The sequence below is a fragment of the Mycteria americana genome, chromosome 18 (assembly GCF_035582795.1).
Source record: "Mycteria americana isolate JAX WOST 10 ecotype Jacksonville Zoo and Gardens chromosome 18, USCA_MyAme_1.0, whole genome shotgun sequence".
NCBI classification, from domain to species: domain Eukaryota; kingdom Metazoa; phylum Chordata; class Aves; order Ciconiiformes; family Ciconiidae; genus Mycteria; species Mycteria americana.
In genome coordinates this window covers 8327022-8344528 of record NC_134382.1, presented here as the reverse complement: position 1 = coordinate 8344528, position 17507 = coordinate 8327022, and the positions used below count along the sequence as shown (strand labels likewise).

Below are 17507 nucleotides of genomic sequence, written 5' to 3'. Positions count from 1 at the left end.
TTATGAAGAGCATGTGTGGAGCCTTCCTGTTAAAATTAAGAAATAGTATTGAAACCACAGAACCGAAACAGGTAGCTGGCATCCATACCAAGCTGTTAACCAAATGGTAAAGCAGCAGCACCATCCCCACCCCCACACCAGTGAGGAGTGGTGCAGGGTGGATGCTCAGTAGTACAGACAACGGCTGCAACCCAACAGTAAAGGGACCGGTTCAGCACTTCAGACAAGTCTCTTGGAACAAACATGCATTTGCAGGAGAGCACGTAGCACAGGATACAGTCCTGGGTCATCATAAGACCTGATAACATGCACGTAATCTGAGAGAAATAGGGTTTTTTCCATCCTTCCCACCCACGCTTTTATACCTTAGTTGAAGTTCATATGCAAGTGGGAAGGCTCGGTGTAAGCTGTTGGGTGAATTTACAGCACCCTAAACCGACTCTGCAGGCACATTGTAGAGGGGAACCACCACTCATCTCAGTTACAGAGGGAGCCTAAAGGACTAGTTTATGTGTTTGAAATAAGGGAAAGAGGCACTGCACAAGTAGGACTCCTCATCTAGGTCACTTGCATCACATAAGCAATAAACGGCACTCCAGCAGTGCAGTTTCTCTCCATCAAACATAAAAGAAATCTGAGTACCTAAGCGAAATGTAGAAACAGAAGCCCTTAAAGGCAGCAGAGAAATTAAACCTAGCTACAATATGCACAACGTTCCTAAAGTCGAGCCATTGAAAGCCCCAAAATACAAAGGCTGTTGGGTACTTTCCAAAGGAAACTCTGAAATCACACTTCCTCCCAATAGTTGTTTATCTAATGAAGTCAAAAGCACCCCAGATGATAACTGGAGGATTAGAAAGGAAAAAAAAAATTGTTTCACTTTAAGTAGGCAAGCATACATATCTGCTTACATGGGTCTTCCACCTAACAGCAAAGGGTTTGTACACACGTACACACACACACACAGGAAAATTAACACAAAGCCAGGCAACGGCTAAGCCCTAACTTGAAGCAGCACAGGACGTGAAACAACCTTTATCTCAGAGTTTTGCCAGAGCAAGAGCCACAGAACATCTGTCTGCTCTAGGTTCAAAGTATAGTGTTGCAACTGGGGAAAGGTACAGCAGAGGCCTGTAAAATCTAAATGAAAGGAGCAGGACGGCAAAGGGGACTGATCAGCTACTGCTCACAAGACAAGCACGGTAAGGACACCCGTAGACACTATCAGGTAACAGCTCCAAAACTAACAGGAGGAATTCTTCCAAACAGCACATACATTGTCCCAAGGTTCTGTAGCAGCTAGACCCAACAAGAGTTTCTGTATGCTTAATGCTGGCCAACTGCTGTGAGATGGCAAAATGAGTCTTGCTACTAAAGGACTGCCTAAAACCGATTCTGCTCAGAGCCCTGGCAGTGTGGTTGCAAGGCCTTACCAGAGGCACAGAAGCTGCTCGCACCATGATACTACACAATACTTCCTTTCACCTTTAGTATTTCCTGAGCACCTGTAGTCTCACTTAATCCCCTAGATCCCTCCCCATCTGAAATAGGATCCCACATTACGTCTTACGTTCTTAGAGTGGGCAGTGGGCAACGCTGACACCTCAACTGCTGGGAAGTAACAGGTGAAGCTTGTCACAGATGCTTGTCCCCACTAGCGCTCGCCATCCCTCGGTGTAGCCCATCACGTAACATGAAGCCATTTAAGCTCAACTACAGCAGAAGTAAGGAACAGTGGAAGGGGAGGGAACAATAAATCACTAACATGGAGTATTTTGCAAGTCTTTTACAAGTTGGTCTTCTACTCAGTTCCAAAGAGTTACATGCGCACTGCAGGGCCCCACCACGTACATCTATCTGCTTGAAAATGTTTTCATTCCCTGTGAGAGGTAACAGAAGTGACAGAGTTTACGACTAAACATATATTTTCCAAGTATGTAGCCACTTTCATCTAATAATGTACTATTTACTTATCTGCCATTTTAAAAGTACGGAGTCTGATCAAATTCCAAATTCAGCTTTGCTTCCCCAGGGTTGGTTGGTTGGCTTTTTCTGGGGAGAGGGAGGGCTGTTATTTCTTCCAGACAACCAAAAAGCACCTCCGAGCTTCTGTTTCTGTACAGTTATTTGATTTACAAAAACACAGAAAAGCAGACATCAAAGTTTCCACTGGATTTTGAGTTCATTAAATTATTAGAAAAGTTTTTATATAAAACCAAGCTTGAGTCTTTGAACTCTGGTGAAGCATGAGGTTTTCCTGGTTTTAAAGGATCACTGTCAATCAGAAAGATCGCCAAATTGAATCAACTGAATTTGGATGTCCAAATTGAGTCAACTGAAAAGAATTAGTAATTCAACAACATAAAAAGGAAAAGAATGCTGAATACCCCATGATAAAAGTAACAAGTATTAATCACGGACACCAAAGAAACGATTCAGACTAGGAGTTTGTACAGAAATTCTCTACTGATGGTGTATTTTATGATGCTAAGAGAGCATGTTCTCTAATTAAGTCTCTTGAGGTTATTTTTAACAGTTGCTCTGGGATTTAAAAAACAAAGCAAAAAGCCACAACAGTTCTTTGTGCTAACTGCACACTTAGCCAGTCAGTCTACTTCTAGACTACTGTCTGGAGAGCTGAACCTGGGTTGCTCAGTTACTGGATTTGATAACAAGCCCATAAGCGCGCTAGGTTTTTATTGTAACCAGAAGTTGGGAAACATTAGCAGAAACATCAATAGCAAGTACTTTTGCACTGCAACTATTAAAAAAAAACCCAAACCCAAGCCGTGATACCTGAGCCTGCAGTAGCAGTTAGCTTGATTAACACCCGAACAGCGTTAGTGTTTGGTTTGGTTTTCCACCCTGTAAAGACTCATAATAAATTTAGTTAGAAAGTTAACTTACCAGGGCTCAGATCATCATCTCTCATACAAAAGCTGCCGATGAGTACACTAGCCTCTCCAAAGAGTCCTCACAACTACGAGGTCAGCGCTAAGCTCTTCTATGTAGAGTTTCAACACCAGAGCAAACTGCCCTGCAAGACACTGCAGAGCTCTCTCACGTTGCTCTACAGAGAGAAACCACAGGAAGCGAAGATGAAAAGCCGTCACTCAGATCCAAGACAGAGCACTTGCCCCGCTAGTGAAGCGTCCCCCCAGAACTGGGGAGAGAGCACAGCACGCAGCCAGCGCTAGCGCATGCTTTAGTTCTCTCCAGGTACCCACTGTTGTAAGAGGGAGGCACAATGCTCCCACCCAGAGCCACCCTCCATCACCTCCAGCCTGCCCTGCCCTCCAGTCCCCGCAGTCTGCAGAGCAAGACCAGCCTCTCCAAAACCAGCTACCAGTGCTTCAGCCTGAGACACTCTGAAATGGGCCTGTAGCTGCACTCTCACTTCCCCTCCAAGCGGGAAAGAGCAAGACTTTGCTGCCATTCCTTTTCAGGCAAACTGCTGTCTAAAAACATACGGGCACGTTAGGGTTTGGGACACAGATGGAAAAGCCCCACTACTTGTGTTGAAAAATCACTGCAGCATGTTACAGCATCCCTGCCTCTGGGTACTTATCCGGCAAGGCTGTACCAGAAAAGCACAAACAGGTACCACACTAGCAACGCAGCAGCTTCAGCTCTCCTTTTCCATCGTACAGACCCAAGACTCCTCCAAAGTTCTGTCGTCTTCTTTGGGAATTAGTCCCCGAGGGAATAAAGCAGCTAGCAGTCAGCATGCTGCACGGGAAGGGAAAGAGTAACCAGCAGTATCTTGCCTTTCCTTCCCATTCTGTCAAAAGCAGGTCTCTGGCAAAACTGCTACCTGGAGCAGAGTGGGGAAGAGATGCATCACTTCTCATGAGGGGACACCTAGAAATGGGCCATCCTCCTATGCTGTACCAGGACCACTCACTAACTCGACCCCACTGCCAAAGGCAAGGGTGGCCTTAAGAAAGGTCAAAAACAACTGCTGCCTCCCCCTCCGCCTACCTGGTGGCTCTTCACCATGCCAAGAGTGGAAACTCCACAGTCTCTCAAGAGGTTATTAAGATTCTTCCTTATTGATCTGAATGCCATAGTCTGTATCACTTTGAATTGCCACATAACAAAGAACATCCTCTTACCAGACCAAGTGGGCTGTCTGCTCTGACAAACTGGCTTTCTCTGTAATTCTTCTCCTCCTCTCATGGGCAAAGGGGAGATTAATTATGGTGGTGCCAGGCATCTCAGCTGCACATTGCTTCCACTGCAGGAGAGTGTTTAAACCAGGTATTGCTTCTTCTGTGAACTTCAGAAGTCACAATTTTCATCCTCTTTCCTGTAACCTGGCACTCTAACAGTCATTTTATAACCAAAACAGACAGAGATTCTGTTGTCATTCATGAGGAAAAAAAACACAAGTTACCTCGTGAATTTTATTGCTTGGCCAAGCAGGCAAAACCTGAGATAAGAGCGATTTAAAAAAAAGAAAAGGAAGAAAAAAGAAAAAAAAAAAAAAAAAGTTCTCTCTGCTCCCTGCTCTGCACAACTCGCATGCCCTTAGATCACTGACAGTCTCTAGCGTGCTCGGCAGCACCTCTGCACCGACAACCATGGAAGAACAGAAGGCAGCAACAAGCAAATCAGAGCCCAGCAACAGTGTGGCAGCCACCTTCCGGTGGCTCCGCTGCCGAGAGCGCTTCATGTCACGGTTAGCCCGACTCACTCATATAGTCGTTCCTGTGCTAGTAGCCCAGGCTGTGACCATTGGAACAGACTTCAAGTGACCTCAAAGGAACTTTGCTCTGTAACATGCCACATCCTAAGTGCAACAGGCATGACTTTGTACCAGGGAACAGGATAATGTAAAAGCCGCTCCAGTTCAGTAAGAGAGTGACTGTTGATGAGGAGCGGAAATGGCGAGTGCTTTCAAAGGCTGTTTCTGTAAGTCCCTGCATCAAACAGTAACGGTTGTCCCTTGCACTATGCTGTACAAAGGCGGGGTTACAGAGAGGGCCACAGAGGAAATACTACATTCTCCTCTGTTCTAAGCCTGTATCCCTCCCACACACAACACTGAAGGGGGGAAAAAAAAAAAACCAAACAAAAAAAAAAAACCAAACAAAAACCACCAACCAAAAAGCCCAAGCCCCACTTCCTCCTCCTGTTTGAGGGACAGGCACCAGAATTTCAGGAAAAAAGAAAGAAAGCAGTTATCTGAAAGCAGCACAGAGTTGTTCTTGCCTTCCCCTTGGCAGTCTCAGAAGGCAAGGACAAACAATAGGAAGATGCCTACAGTCACAGTCAATGATTTTTATTGAGACAAGACTGTGTATTGTGTAAAGAGCGCTTGGCAAACCTCCATCACATCCCCACAACAACAGTCCTTTCAGACATGGCTGTATCTCACAGAGGTGCTACTCTCCTGGGGCAACTGTAGTGTCCAAATCTGAGAGGGGAAAAAAAAAAGAAAACATTGATTTAGGGAAGAAGATGGCACTGAAACCACCTGAAAGCACTTAAAATCTGTGGTCTTCATTTCCCACCTGGGCTCCCTCCCCGCCAGCACAGACAGCTCTACAGACAGCACTAGTAGGAAAAGCACCACTGGAGAGGGCCCAAACCAGCAAGCGGCAGCGGCCCTTTCAAGGCCAGGCCAAGCGCTCAGAACTACATTCAAGCTCCTTGCACTGCTCTTTGTTGCTCCCCTTTCCCTTCTGTCTCCTTTAAGTCCCCATGCGTGCACTGCTGCTGCAGGAGAGAGCGCGCTCTAAGCCCGGCTGTAGGAGGTCTGTGCTCTGGTTGAGACAAGGCAGCCTGGAGAAGGTCTGCAGCGTGGTGGAAAGTCCTTTGTATCCACATTTCACGGGCACTGGATTAATCAGAGACAGATTAATCCTTGCAGTTTTAAATACCTGCTATCCCTAGCAGGGATGTCAAACTTCCATGACACCCATTTGCCATCTTCTGCAAATTTCCACACCCGCCCTTCTTTTTTTTAAGCTAAAAAACTTCAATAGTTTAGGTCAGAAGCTGTTAAATTAAGAGAGCCACCATATAAGCAAAAGGATGATCTGTTCTCTGTCCTCCAGTCTCTACAATCCTCTCATAAATACCAAGGGAGAAGTGAGTGAACAGAAATGGATCTGTAGGCACCTAGATACCACAGACGATTTGGTCTTTATACATAGTCAGGGCTAGAACAAGAATTTATGAGAATTGAAAGTATCATTCATGTGAGATCTCGAAGTCATTGTCAACACAACTTCTCTTTTACTACCCTGCAAGTAAGAGGAGGAAATCTACCAGGAAAAAAAAAATACACAATTTTTCCATAGCAACTGCTGTAAACACCTCTACAGTCGGGGGCTTTCACTATGATGGGGGTGTCAATGAACACAGCCGTGAGCCAGAGGTCAGACGGCACATAAAGGAAGCCTGTGAGTGTTCCCGCTCCCTTCAGTATGAGATCCGACTCCTACAAAAAGAACGCCCTTCCCTGCATTCACCTACCTGCTTCATTATATTCCACTGATTTTAGAAAGAGTCCGGATGGCGGAGCCATGGCATTTGGTGGAAAAGCCCGTGAATCTTTTATCTCCAGTAACTCCTTTATATGATGAGGTGTTAACTTTCCCTGGCCAACTGCAACTAGAGCCCCAACCATTCTTCGGACCTGGAAAAACAGAGAACACAGCTTAGGAGCTGCCCTTGTAAAACTTAAAGATACTAGGAAGTTCTGTCCAGAGTCCTGCACTCGTGCCATCAGCAGTATTGTGCTGTGTAACAGCCCACAGTTACTAGTGATGGCAAGTCAAGCTAGAAACCTCATCAGAGAGTTCAGTGCCTGTCACTCAGGGAAGAATGGTATCACCATGATTTCTTAATATGAGCCTGCTCCTGAATATAGGTACATTATTATTATTAAACCCATAGTTCCCAGAAAGCCTAATTTCTGGTGTTCCTCTACTGTTCCTAGTACTATCAGTTGTTCCCAGTGCCATGCACTTTGCTCCTAGACCAGCTGGGTGTTAAGAAAGAAGCAAGCATCTTCCCACATAAAGAATGCTTTAACCCTTGTTTTAGGTGCCACGGAAGTATCCCAAGTCATGCCCCAGACTCACCCATCAGGGTTCAAGCCAGTCCTGGCTGCCCCTTGTATGCCTTTGGTATCCCATACCTCCAAGGAGCACTTCCAGTGCTCGCTTTATTTCTTTGGAAAGATCGTACTCCCTTAGTCCCCGAGCACGCCCCAGCAGTCACAGTCACCCCACAGCCTACGGAGGAAAGGCGTTCTCTCCACTTTGAGCAGGGATGGCATGGCCTGCCTAGGTTCTGCACTGATCGGGGCGACATGACAACATGCAGCAGCTAAGCTTGTCTGCAACACGCAGAGGCACAGAATCTTCTAGCGACCAAAGCTGGTGGTAGGGAAGGGAAAAGAAGTAGCAAAATTACCTTCCTGCCTTTAAGCCTTCCCTCCCTACAACTAAAGACATTAGCAAGAATGAGATGAGGACCTGTAACACAATGATCTCCAGCTACACAGCACTGCCTTGGAGCAAGGCTTGTTCTCATCACATGTGGGAAGAAAGCTGAGCAGAGGATGGTTTCTGTTTCAGAAACAACAGCAGCACCCACACATCCGTCTGTGGCAGAAAGCTCACAGGCTTGCTGGGAGAGCTGGGCTCCCAGTGGTTCTTAATACACAAGCAACACTTTTTCCAGGTGGGGGACTATGTAGGGGTTTGCTTCTCTCTCAGAAAGCCAAAAAAGTAAGAGGGAAAAAAACCCAAGCAGGACAGCCCATGAGACGACATCCCCCCAGAGTGCAGCAAACTGGTATTTCAGACACCTCTGCATGTCACAGCTTCCCTTCCCTCCTCCACACTCAGCAATTCCAGACCTAGTGGGTTAGCACACATTTCACACCACAGCACTCACCTCCTGCGTAAACACCACTCACACTTCAGCATCCTCTTGGCTAAAGAACACCCTTTCCTTCTATATCCCTAGAAGACATGCTGTTCCAGGAGGGCCAAGACTTGTATCTGCCCATGCCACCTGCACACCAAATGCTAGTCCCCTATGACTGGCTGTGCTGGTTTTGGCTGGGATAGAGTTAATTTTCTTTATAGTAGCTAGTATGGGGCTATGTTTTGGATTTGTGCTGAAAACAGTGTTGATATACAGAATTCTGATAACAGAATTAACTCTATCCCAGCCAAAACCAGCACACTAGCTACCTATTACATCCCTGCGGTGGCTACATTTCTCTCCACCCCTTTCACGAGCTGAAGGCATCCTTCTGAAAGCAGAGTACTGACCACTAATCTTCCAGGTACTTCTTACGTCAAGGCAGCCTCATGAAGCTGCTGCCGAGGAATAACTGAAAAGTAAGAGCCCCTCAACTTGTCACAGAAGTACTCTCAGCAAGGCACTCCTAGAGAGACTTTTACCCAGAGACTAATATACAGGCTACTACCTACTTCCCATGGGCATCAAGAAAGCTCGTGCAAGAAACATCTGGGGATGGTTCAGGGAAACATCCGTTTCCCTGGGGAAATAAAGGACGAAGACAGAGAAGGGCAGTCCTTTTCAGGCTTTTGTTCAGCCAGAGATAAAGCTCAAGGAAAGCTAGGCCCTGTCCCAGCGCCACTACAGGCTTGTAGGAACGCTCACTACAGGAGCGAACAGGCTTGTACGAACAGTCCCATTGTGAGAAATGCCTCTCTAAGGGGAAAGAAACAGCACAACGCAATAAACTTAACCAGCCTGTGGTGTCCAGCTAGACAAGAGCTGAACCCCCTCCCAGAAGCTGCCAGCACTTTGCTTGGGCTTGCCCATACTTGACCCGTCTGATTCACCTTCTCGCGCTGCTGCCAGAACACATCCCCGCTTGCGCAGGCATGATCAGTCATTTGACCTAAATAAACATTCATTCTATTCATGACCTTTCAAAGCGTACCAAGCTCTCCACAAACTTAAATGTAGTGCTGTAATGAAGCATCGGTCTAAGTTTCTGATCCATTACCATTTACAAAAGAATAAACCAAAGTCCACTAAGCAACCTGATCATGTTTATCACCGTTAAGGAGAAAGGTCCAACAAGCCAAGATATATTTATCCAAAGGGAAACACTGTCTCTCCCTGTGTGCTCTGATCTTAAACTGCGCTGCGGAGTGCCAAGAGCCTGCATTTAAGCAGATGGCACAGAGAAGCAGCAGAGATCCTTGACATATGTTATTTTATCCATCCCTCACTAGAGGTCATTGTATGCTGTGACTTTAGCTTTGATGTCTCCACACTTGGAGTTAGTGTAAATGCAGACTAATGGTATACATCTGAAATAGCCATGTGATTGGTATCTTCCCCCTTCTGCATGTTATTCAGCAAAAATATTTACATACAGTTTCTGGGGCTGTTGAACCCTTTTCTCTAATAAAAAGCATCCAGTTGTCAATACTTATCATAGCAGCTCTATGAGGTGAGATACGAGGTCTGTCTAGTCTAGTCTCCTCTATGACGGAGGGCAGAAGCAGATGCTCAGGTAGAAGAGTGCAAGCTCAGTGTGTACAGCCTGCTCCTGCTTCACTACAGCCTGCCAGCTCGCCGTAAGGCAGCTGCTGCAAACAAGGTTCAGAGAGAGCATTAGGCTGAGCTGAGTATTACAGGTAACTGTTCTCTCTGCACAATATCACTAAGCAGCATTTCCATTCTAATGCACTAAATGGGTTACCAGCATTTTCTCCTTGTCACAAGAGCATCTGATGAAGCAAATCCCTGCTGTATGTCAAGCCCTTCTCAAGCATGTTGTTGTTCTTCCCTTGCTCATATCCAGACACCCACTGTCAGAGAGCTTACAGAGCATTACTTGGCACAGGATAAAAACAAATTTGGTTTGTCAAAACAGAATAAAAAATAGCTGCTTGCTGTTCCCACAAAACACCCCCTCTCTCCTGCAAAAAACAAGCCCTCTCTTGCCTATTCCCTGTCTCCAGAGTGTGACCATGGCCAGGATAGGCAGAGTAAGAACAGCCAACTCTTTCCTAATGAGGTGATCCATTAAGTTGTGGAGAGAGCTGTCTCCCCTGAGGATAGCAGCAAAAACCCCACTGGAGTTATTTCAAAGAAAACCCAGTGGAGGCTAGACAGCATGGCAGAGGGAAAGATCCTGCAGTCATGCCTGCATAGCTGAATCAGGTCTTCCCATCTCTCCTTTGTGCAATATTGAGAATTACTTCATGCTCCAAAGCCAGAAAGTAAAATTCCAGGCAGTCTTTGCTGGGCCCAGTGCCATTCAGCAGAGCAACAACATATGTCTGTTGGTTTTTACCACTCAGACTGCAAGGACAAAGATTGCAGAAAACAAAACTTTCCATCCTCCCACACAATTCTGTGCCTTCGGACATTCATTTTAGACACAAATGTAAGAAATTCTGATTCTACCGGATCAAACAAAGAATACAGAACCTGACTTCTCTGATGCTAGGTCCCTGCACGTGTCACGCAGCTATAACACCAGCTCTGCAACAGAGATGGCACTACACAAGGATGCAACATTGCTAAACTGATCAATAGTTATAGTGATAGCGGCACTTCGGTTTGTGGAGGCAAAGTGTGTGCTGAATACAGCACCAAACAGTACCTGTCGGTAAAGAAATGATCTGCTCCTGAACTTCAACTCCCAAAACTCCAGTCGCCTAAAGAAAGGAACAAAAAAAGTGTTTAAAATTATATTTCAAATGGCTCTTCTACCCACAAGAGAAGTATAAAGCACAGGTGAATGCAAGTAGAATGAATAAGCAGCTGCACAGCCCCCCAATTAACCTGAAAGAGCATCATGAGCTTGCAAACACCAGACTCCTTGTTTGCTACTCAGATGCAGACATTTTCTGGGGTGAAACAATTCCTGCCCGTTTTGTACGTACCTAGTTTTATGGGGCTTGATCTTCCTGCTACCTTACTCCTAAGTATATAACTATTCAAGTAAAAGGGGAAGGGCAACATAAAACAAGGTGCAACTTAGCAGTCTGCTAAGGTATTACTGATTTGAGGGATGCAGTCTGATGCCTCCTGGAGAAAGGAGGAAACAATCAACCATAGCAAAGCAACTCTACCATTTCATTTGGAGCTGGCTTGACAGAGTCATGTGGTCCTCACAGGCTTTGCAGAATGAATTTCAACACTCGGCAATGCCTACTGCGACATCCACATGCTACTGGAAAGGCCAGAACAAGCAAGTCAGGACACAGACATGCCTGAGGAATCCAGCTGCAGCATCAGAACACAGGCAATGGCTGACAAGGAAGCACTCCAGGCTACGAGTGCAGAGCAGGAAACAGCAGATGAATATTTGGGGATGGATAGATGGATGGATGCTACTATGCAAAAAGACATCCTTTCCCCTTACCAAATCCATCTGTTCATATAGATACTGTTTTCCAGAAGGTTTTATGGTAGTAACCAATCTCCTTATAAGAACTGCTACTGAGGCTAACTATTCCAATACTTCACTGACACTTGCATCCTCTGCTAAATCTTTACAAGTTGCTTTCTAAATATTTTTGTGGTTTTGCTGATGGTCCAGTACCAGCTCTAACACTAAAATCCAACGCAAACTCATTCTCAGGAACAGTCCTGCAGGGAAGAACCTGTATGCACATTTCCTTCCTACAAATTAAAAAAAAAAAAAAAAAAAAAAATCTAATATGCACATTAGAGATACATAAAAACATATGCACATACATGTATCATACATCAGATATGCCAACAGAGCACAAAAATGAGCAGGTTTTCACTTCAGTACCTGCATCCCCAAACTTCCATGCTACCAAGCAATCCTAGAAGTCCCTTGATAAAAGTAACCATAACATAACAATATAAAATAAATTCACTAACAGTTTATAAGTGCTCCTTATATCCCATAGCATTCCTACAGCAAAAAGAGACAAAGCTTACCTTGCATAATCCAGAAAAGCAGATATTTACATGCAAACCCTCTCCTCTCCTCCCTCACAATGAGCCCAGTAGCTGGGTATCAAAGGGCTATGGAGATTGGAATCACTTGTGAGAAAACCACAGCTGCAACATATTTGTCTGGAGGGTTCAGATGGACAGGCTGGGTTTGCTGCAAACACCTGAGTATCAAGAAAGGGGCTGCCCATTCCCTGGGAGAGGAGATGGCTCTTGTGAGCCATAGAAGAAAGGTGAAGCAGGGACAACGTGATTCACAGGCCCCCATGGGGCATCAGGGCAGGGCTAGCAGGAAGAGAAACTGTGAAATAGTCATTGTAGGGAGCAGCCACAAGCTGTTTTCTCACTGGATTTACAGATAATTATTGCTTTTAGCCCTCCCTGTCGTGTACGTTGGCATATGCAAAGGCAGCTCCTGCCCCCGGATTCCTCTTTATGTCAGGAAATGACAATGTTTCTATCACTTATGTACCGTCTGCTCGCCCCCCAGCTCGACGTATGCGGCATACAGACATGTGCATTGCTACACTCATGTGCAAGCACCCAGCACATCAAGGTCATAATTCGGCTCAGCTCTTTAGCAAAGCACAAGAGACAATTTTTTCAAATAGGGACAAACCCCCCTCTCACCAAACTGCATGCACGCCAGGATTCTCCTGTCTTGGTTGTCTCGACAAGATATATTAAGCTACAAAAGATGGGTCGAGATACTTAGGAAAAATATCTTGTAGACTTTGAAAGAGAACAAGATATTTTCCTTTAAGAGGGAAACTTTGTTTTTCTTGTCAATCTCACAGATAATTTTTGCTTACCAGCAAAAAATCCAGCTGTCTTTTTCTACTTGGTAGAAGAAGCCAGCACCTTGCAATGAATAATACATATTCAGCTAGAAAACAGAGCGATCGCTCCCCAGAAATAAGTGATGGAGCTAAGTCTCTGAACACATCCTTAGCATTCAAAAGCATTTTGTATGGATGGGACACTAACTCCACTTCCACTGTTGCTGAGCAACCGAGTTTGATGGAAGGAATTATTTTAACAGTTAGCCTTTTAAACGGACAAGTGGTCAATTCAGAAGATTGGTTTAAGTTCAGAAAGGAAGGAAAGAATGAGAAAGACAAGCTGCATTATTTGACTAAGAGACCATGCTTTATCATTCTACGGATTCCTCCCTCTGAAACAGAAAATAAACCTCCTTAGATTAAGCTAAAAAAAAAATAAATTTTTTTTTTTTAAATCCATTTATAAGCTTTTACTGCTATCCCAGCTCTTTCATTGCAGGATACAGTTCATTCTGCTACTGCACTGAAGAAATACACATGCACTTCAGGCATATTTGCTGTCTTATTTGCAAAATGGGCAAACAAACACCGAGCTCCATGACTGCAACTGTTCCCATAAGGAGAGTTTTACAGATTAAAAGTAACTAGGACACTGTAATTAAAAAAACCCGAACAAACAAACAAAAAAAACCCCAACAACACCTAGCCTGTCACACAGCCCCAAACCCCACAACTTTTTTCTCTTGATCAGAAAACTCATGGTTGTGGTTATTACTAACAAAGTATTCTAAGAGAGTTAAATGCCATTTAAATGCATTGAAACTAGGCTTCTCAAAGCCATCCCCTTCAGCCTAAACATTCATTAAATCAATTAATATCGACACATTATAAAAATGACTCGCTATAAAACACAAGTTTCGATGCATGTGTCACCAAAAGCAAAAATATTCCATCAGCAACTGGCTTGATGCTTTTGAGTCAGTTTTTAGGTTTACTCTCTCTCTCATGAGCTGTTTTTGGCCTCATGTGGGATGGGTTTATGCAGCAAGTTATGCAAGAAAGGGCAAACTCCTTTTCTACATTAAAATCGAAGACATAAAAAAAGAGCTGATCTGCATTAAATCTCAGAGATCGGTCAACTGACAATAGCAGGTCTGGATTTGGAAGGTAACCTGGCCCATACGCGCTCACAGGTGATCTAGCCGAGACTGTCAACAGTTATTTTCAGGTTAACTTGGGTCTCTGCCACTTACAATGCCACTCATCATAAAGGACAAGATAATCTTGTGGGTGAAGCATTTCACTGTTACTTGTGTCCCTAAGCATAACCACACTTGATGGAGGGAGGCCAAGCTCTCCATTCAGCAATGGCAACCCAATAACAAACAGCAGGAATGCAGCCACACGACAGCACCCATTTTCCTCTCCAGCCTTCCTTTTCCCATGGGGACAGTGTCTCTTACCTGCAAGAAGGCGGGAAGTAAGCGTTTCATCTGGCACTAACCACCCATGCCCTTGCGCTTATAAAGCGGAGAGTAGCAGTGAAAGTGCCGTACCCAACTGGGTGGCTCTTTATAACGTGGCTGTGTATTGACAGGCACCAACGCCGAGCAAGAAAAGCAGGAATCACAGAAGATGGGAGGAACTGGGATGAACTGAAAGACCAGGATTACTCAGAGCATACAGATCTCTCTCTTTTTGCAGCTCCCTTTCAGTTTTTGTCTTACGCTACTGTTGGCAAAATATGCCATTCTAAGACGTGGGGAAAGAAACAGTGGGCTATTTGCAAACTGCAGTGAGGCTCCGAAGCTTGGAGCATGGCACTTATTGTTACAGACAGCTCAGGAGGTATTCAAATCTAATGGAGGGTTTGTTGGGGAAAACTACAAAGAAAAGGGTTTTCTCCTAATCAGAAGGCAGGAAAACATGGCTTGGAGACAGACAACAGCAAAGTTTGCTTTTAAGCTGAAACACCACAGCCATGTATCTGTGAAAGAAGCCATGTTCAGATTATAAATACCCATGATCTTTCTGGGAAAAAACTTCACTTTCTGCTAGAGAGAAAATACGTCCGGTCACTTAATTTCAATACTTGCAAGACCTGGTCCTGAAAGAACCTGACACTCAATAAGCTTTTGTTTATGTAATGACTGAGGAATATTGGACTTTCCTTCATCAGCATCCCCTGGGAAGACAGTAGGAATTACGGGTGTGAACTGAGCAGATCTGCATGGCTACAGCAGTGACCTAGGTGTTGGGTGGGGTTTTTTTCCATCTATTTACAGCCTTTAGGCAAAGCTAGGACAGCAGTGGGGGGGGGGGGGAAATCCCATCCCCTGGCAGAGCTGGTCTTTAGCAACCAAAATGAGTGTAAACGCTGGAAGCACCTCACAGGAATTGCTCTGTGCCGGATTCCACACACCAGTTTATAACATCGTGCCTTTTAATGGACAAACAACTGGACCAGTTTCCCTGCCCTCAATCCTGCTCATCTTTCTCCCTGTGGACATTGGGGAGGAGAGGGAAATAAATGTCCTTTCCAAGCTGTCACTAGGCAGAACCCCGCTGACACCATCACTGGCGGCAATGCACAGCAAACAGGAGGTCAGTTCTCAAAGCAGTGCTGGAAAGCAGCTTTTCAGACAAAGCAAGCGCTAGCTGAGTAGAGCAGCTCCTCAGCTGAGTATTTAGGCTCTCACCTGTGTTCATAGTGCTGGGACAGGAAACCAGAAGAGGGTTGGATGTCTACCTGGAGGATGGTTCTGACTGGAGACTGAAAAGGTGTTTCGGAGCTAAGTGAGCGAAAGGTGCTAAAGTCATGGGTTCCCAGCAGGAACTGTGCTGCATCCTGCATGGCAGGCACATTCAGGTAGCTGAAATTAAACATGCAGAGCAAAAGGAAAGGAGCATCAGGTGGGACCAAGTACATTAGGTGGGTCAAAGTCCAATTAATTGATGCGAAGCTTAAACCTGGCACGCAGGTTTAACACTGCAGCATTGTGGAAACACATTTTGCAAGATGGAGTTTGTCTTGTGATGGCCCAAACCACAAACCAAGATGCCAAGTGACCTGAGGTCTGAAGGTATTCAAAACCCCAGGCTAGATGAGGGGTTGGCAGGCACATGCTTTTACACAAACCTTTATCCTGCTGTGCTTCTTGTAACAGTTCAATTCAAATAACTCTATTCAAATTGCTGGCTAGAAAGTAGGGCAAGACAACCAAAATCCTTTGCAGTATCTGAATCTTACAACTTAAAAAGATGTTGCCAGGTAAGAAAATATCAAACACTATGATAGTTTTCCAAACTTTGGATTTGCAACAGCCAGATGAAATTAGGAAGTAACAGAAATGGAATGAGTGAGCAAACTATCAGAGATGAAGCCAGTGTAAACCCAAGGTGGAGATGCAGAAGAGAGGGCCAAGGGTAAAACTCAGAATATGTCAAGTGTCATTCAGATTTCTTCGTTTGAAGTATCTAGGTCTGTTCAAAATAGTCTCAAGCAAAGGAATTTAGACAGATTTACTGATATATTTGCTGAACAGATGCTTATTTTTATTCTATTTTTGTAAACGTCTCCTAAGAAAAGCCAGAGCAAGTATGCATGATCTATGGCTTAAGTTTTTCAGATCTTAAGAGAAGTCAAAACGTTTCTGAAGAAAACAAACAAACAAAAAATCAAGATGAGATTTTCCAACATCATCAAATTTTTTCACTATATTCAAGAAAAATGACTAGCACTTACAGAATCCTGGTCACACGGAGAAGCGCTGATGACACCTAGTTGGCAATTGAGATGCCAGAGAAGTTTAATGGGTATTATGTGTTTTATACACCAGCTGTGCTCAGTAGCACACACACTATGGGCTTCTCCACTACTAGCAGTCCAAATATCCCACTTCTTAGTAAGACACCTCCCGTTCAGAATTTCCAATATGCTCACCCTATCCTTTATGTGGTATTGCCATTTGAGAAAATTAACGGCAGTGTCTGGACTGAATTAAATGCTATTTCATAAAGCCCAAGATTAAGGCATATTGTGCACATAACATCTAGTTTTGCAATTTCATATTTATCTTTCCCTGCCATGGCCCGCAGAAGAGAAAGTCAGTAATTTAATGTTAGGACAGTGTCATCTGCATTCTCTGCTAGGACAGCTGAAATTACATTTTTTTCCATTATCCGCAATTGTTATTCCAATAGTGGTGATGAAATTACCACAACTGGCTACCAACCTGTTTTTCTATAATGTTGTGCAAAACTCCAGTTTTCTGGAATGTTATGTTTATCTCAGTACAACGTAAACTAAAGGACAATAACAAATTATCTTCTGGGTTTTGTTTGTTTTTTCCTCACCCACTCTTTATCATGTCCTAAGATTTTTCTTATATGGCAGTGAATTTGTTTTTCTTCCCTTGCATATACAAGCACTGATTTGTTATGACTCGGGGGCTACTCCAAGAACACAAGTGAATACTGAGCAAGATACACTGCTTTGTTATTGTAGGGTTGCTCAGAGTCATTGGCTCTCACTATTGAAACACACAAGCACTCAGACAGGGAATGAGAGAGCAGGTTTACATGCAGTCACTACCAGAAATAGGACTAGGGAGGCAGGGGGGGGAAGAATTCTCAGCCTTCGTTCTTGCTGGCTGTATGGTCACACCTAAAACTCCGAGATCTGCCGTGCAATGCATTTCTGCCTGTCTGCATCATATCAGAGCACTGTTCCTTCAGCCACCTGTCCGAATGGGTTTGCTGTATGAATCGGCAAAGTCA

General features: G+C 44.5%; 1 protein-coding gene across 6 annotated transcripts in view; it reads right to left on the bottom strand.

Moving 5' to 3' along the window:
• Window positions 1-5268: 5268 nt before the first annotated feature.
• Window positions 5269-17507, bottom strand: part of PUSL1 (pseudouridine synthase like 1) — a 34948-nt gene continuing 22709 nt past the window's right edge. For 4 of the 6 annotated variants that reach the window (XM_075520178.1, XM_075520179.1, XM_075520177.1 and 1 more), the window contains exons 5-8: window positions 15428-15601; window positions 10619-10673; window positions 6484-6646; window positions 5269-5419 (exon numbers count right to left, since the gene is read on the bottom strand). In XM_075520178.1, coding sequence (XP_075376293.1) covers window positions 5388-5419; window positions 6484-6646; window positions 10619-10673; window positions 15428-15601 — 424 coding nt within the window. In that variant the 3' untranslated portion in view covers window positions 5269-5387. Of the gene's footprint in view, window positions 5420-6483; window positions 6647-10448; window positions 10498-10618; window positions 10674-15427; window positions 15602-17507 lie in introns of those variants that run through there. The other 2 variants (XM_075520181.1, XM_075520183.1) reach the window with 2 other exon arrangements.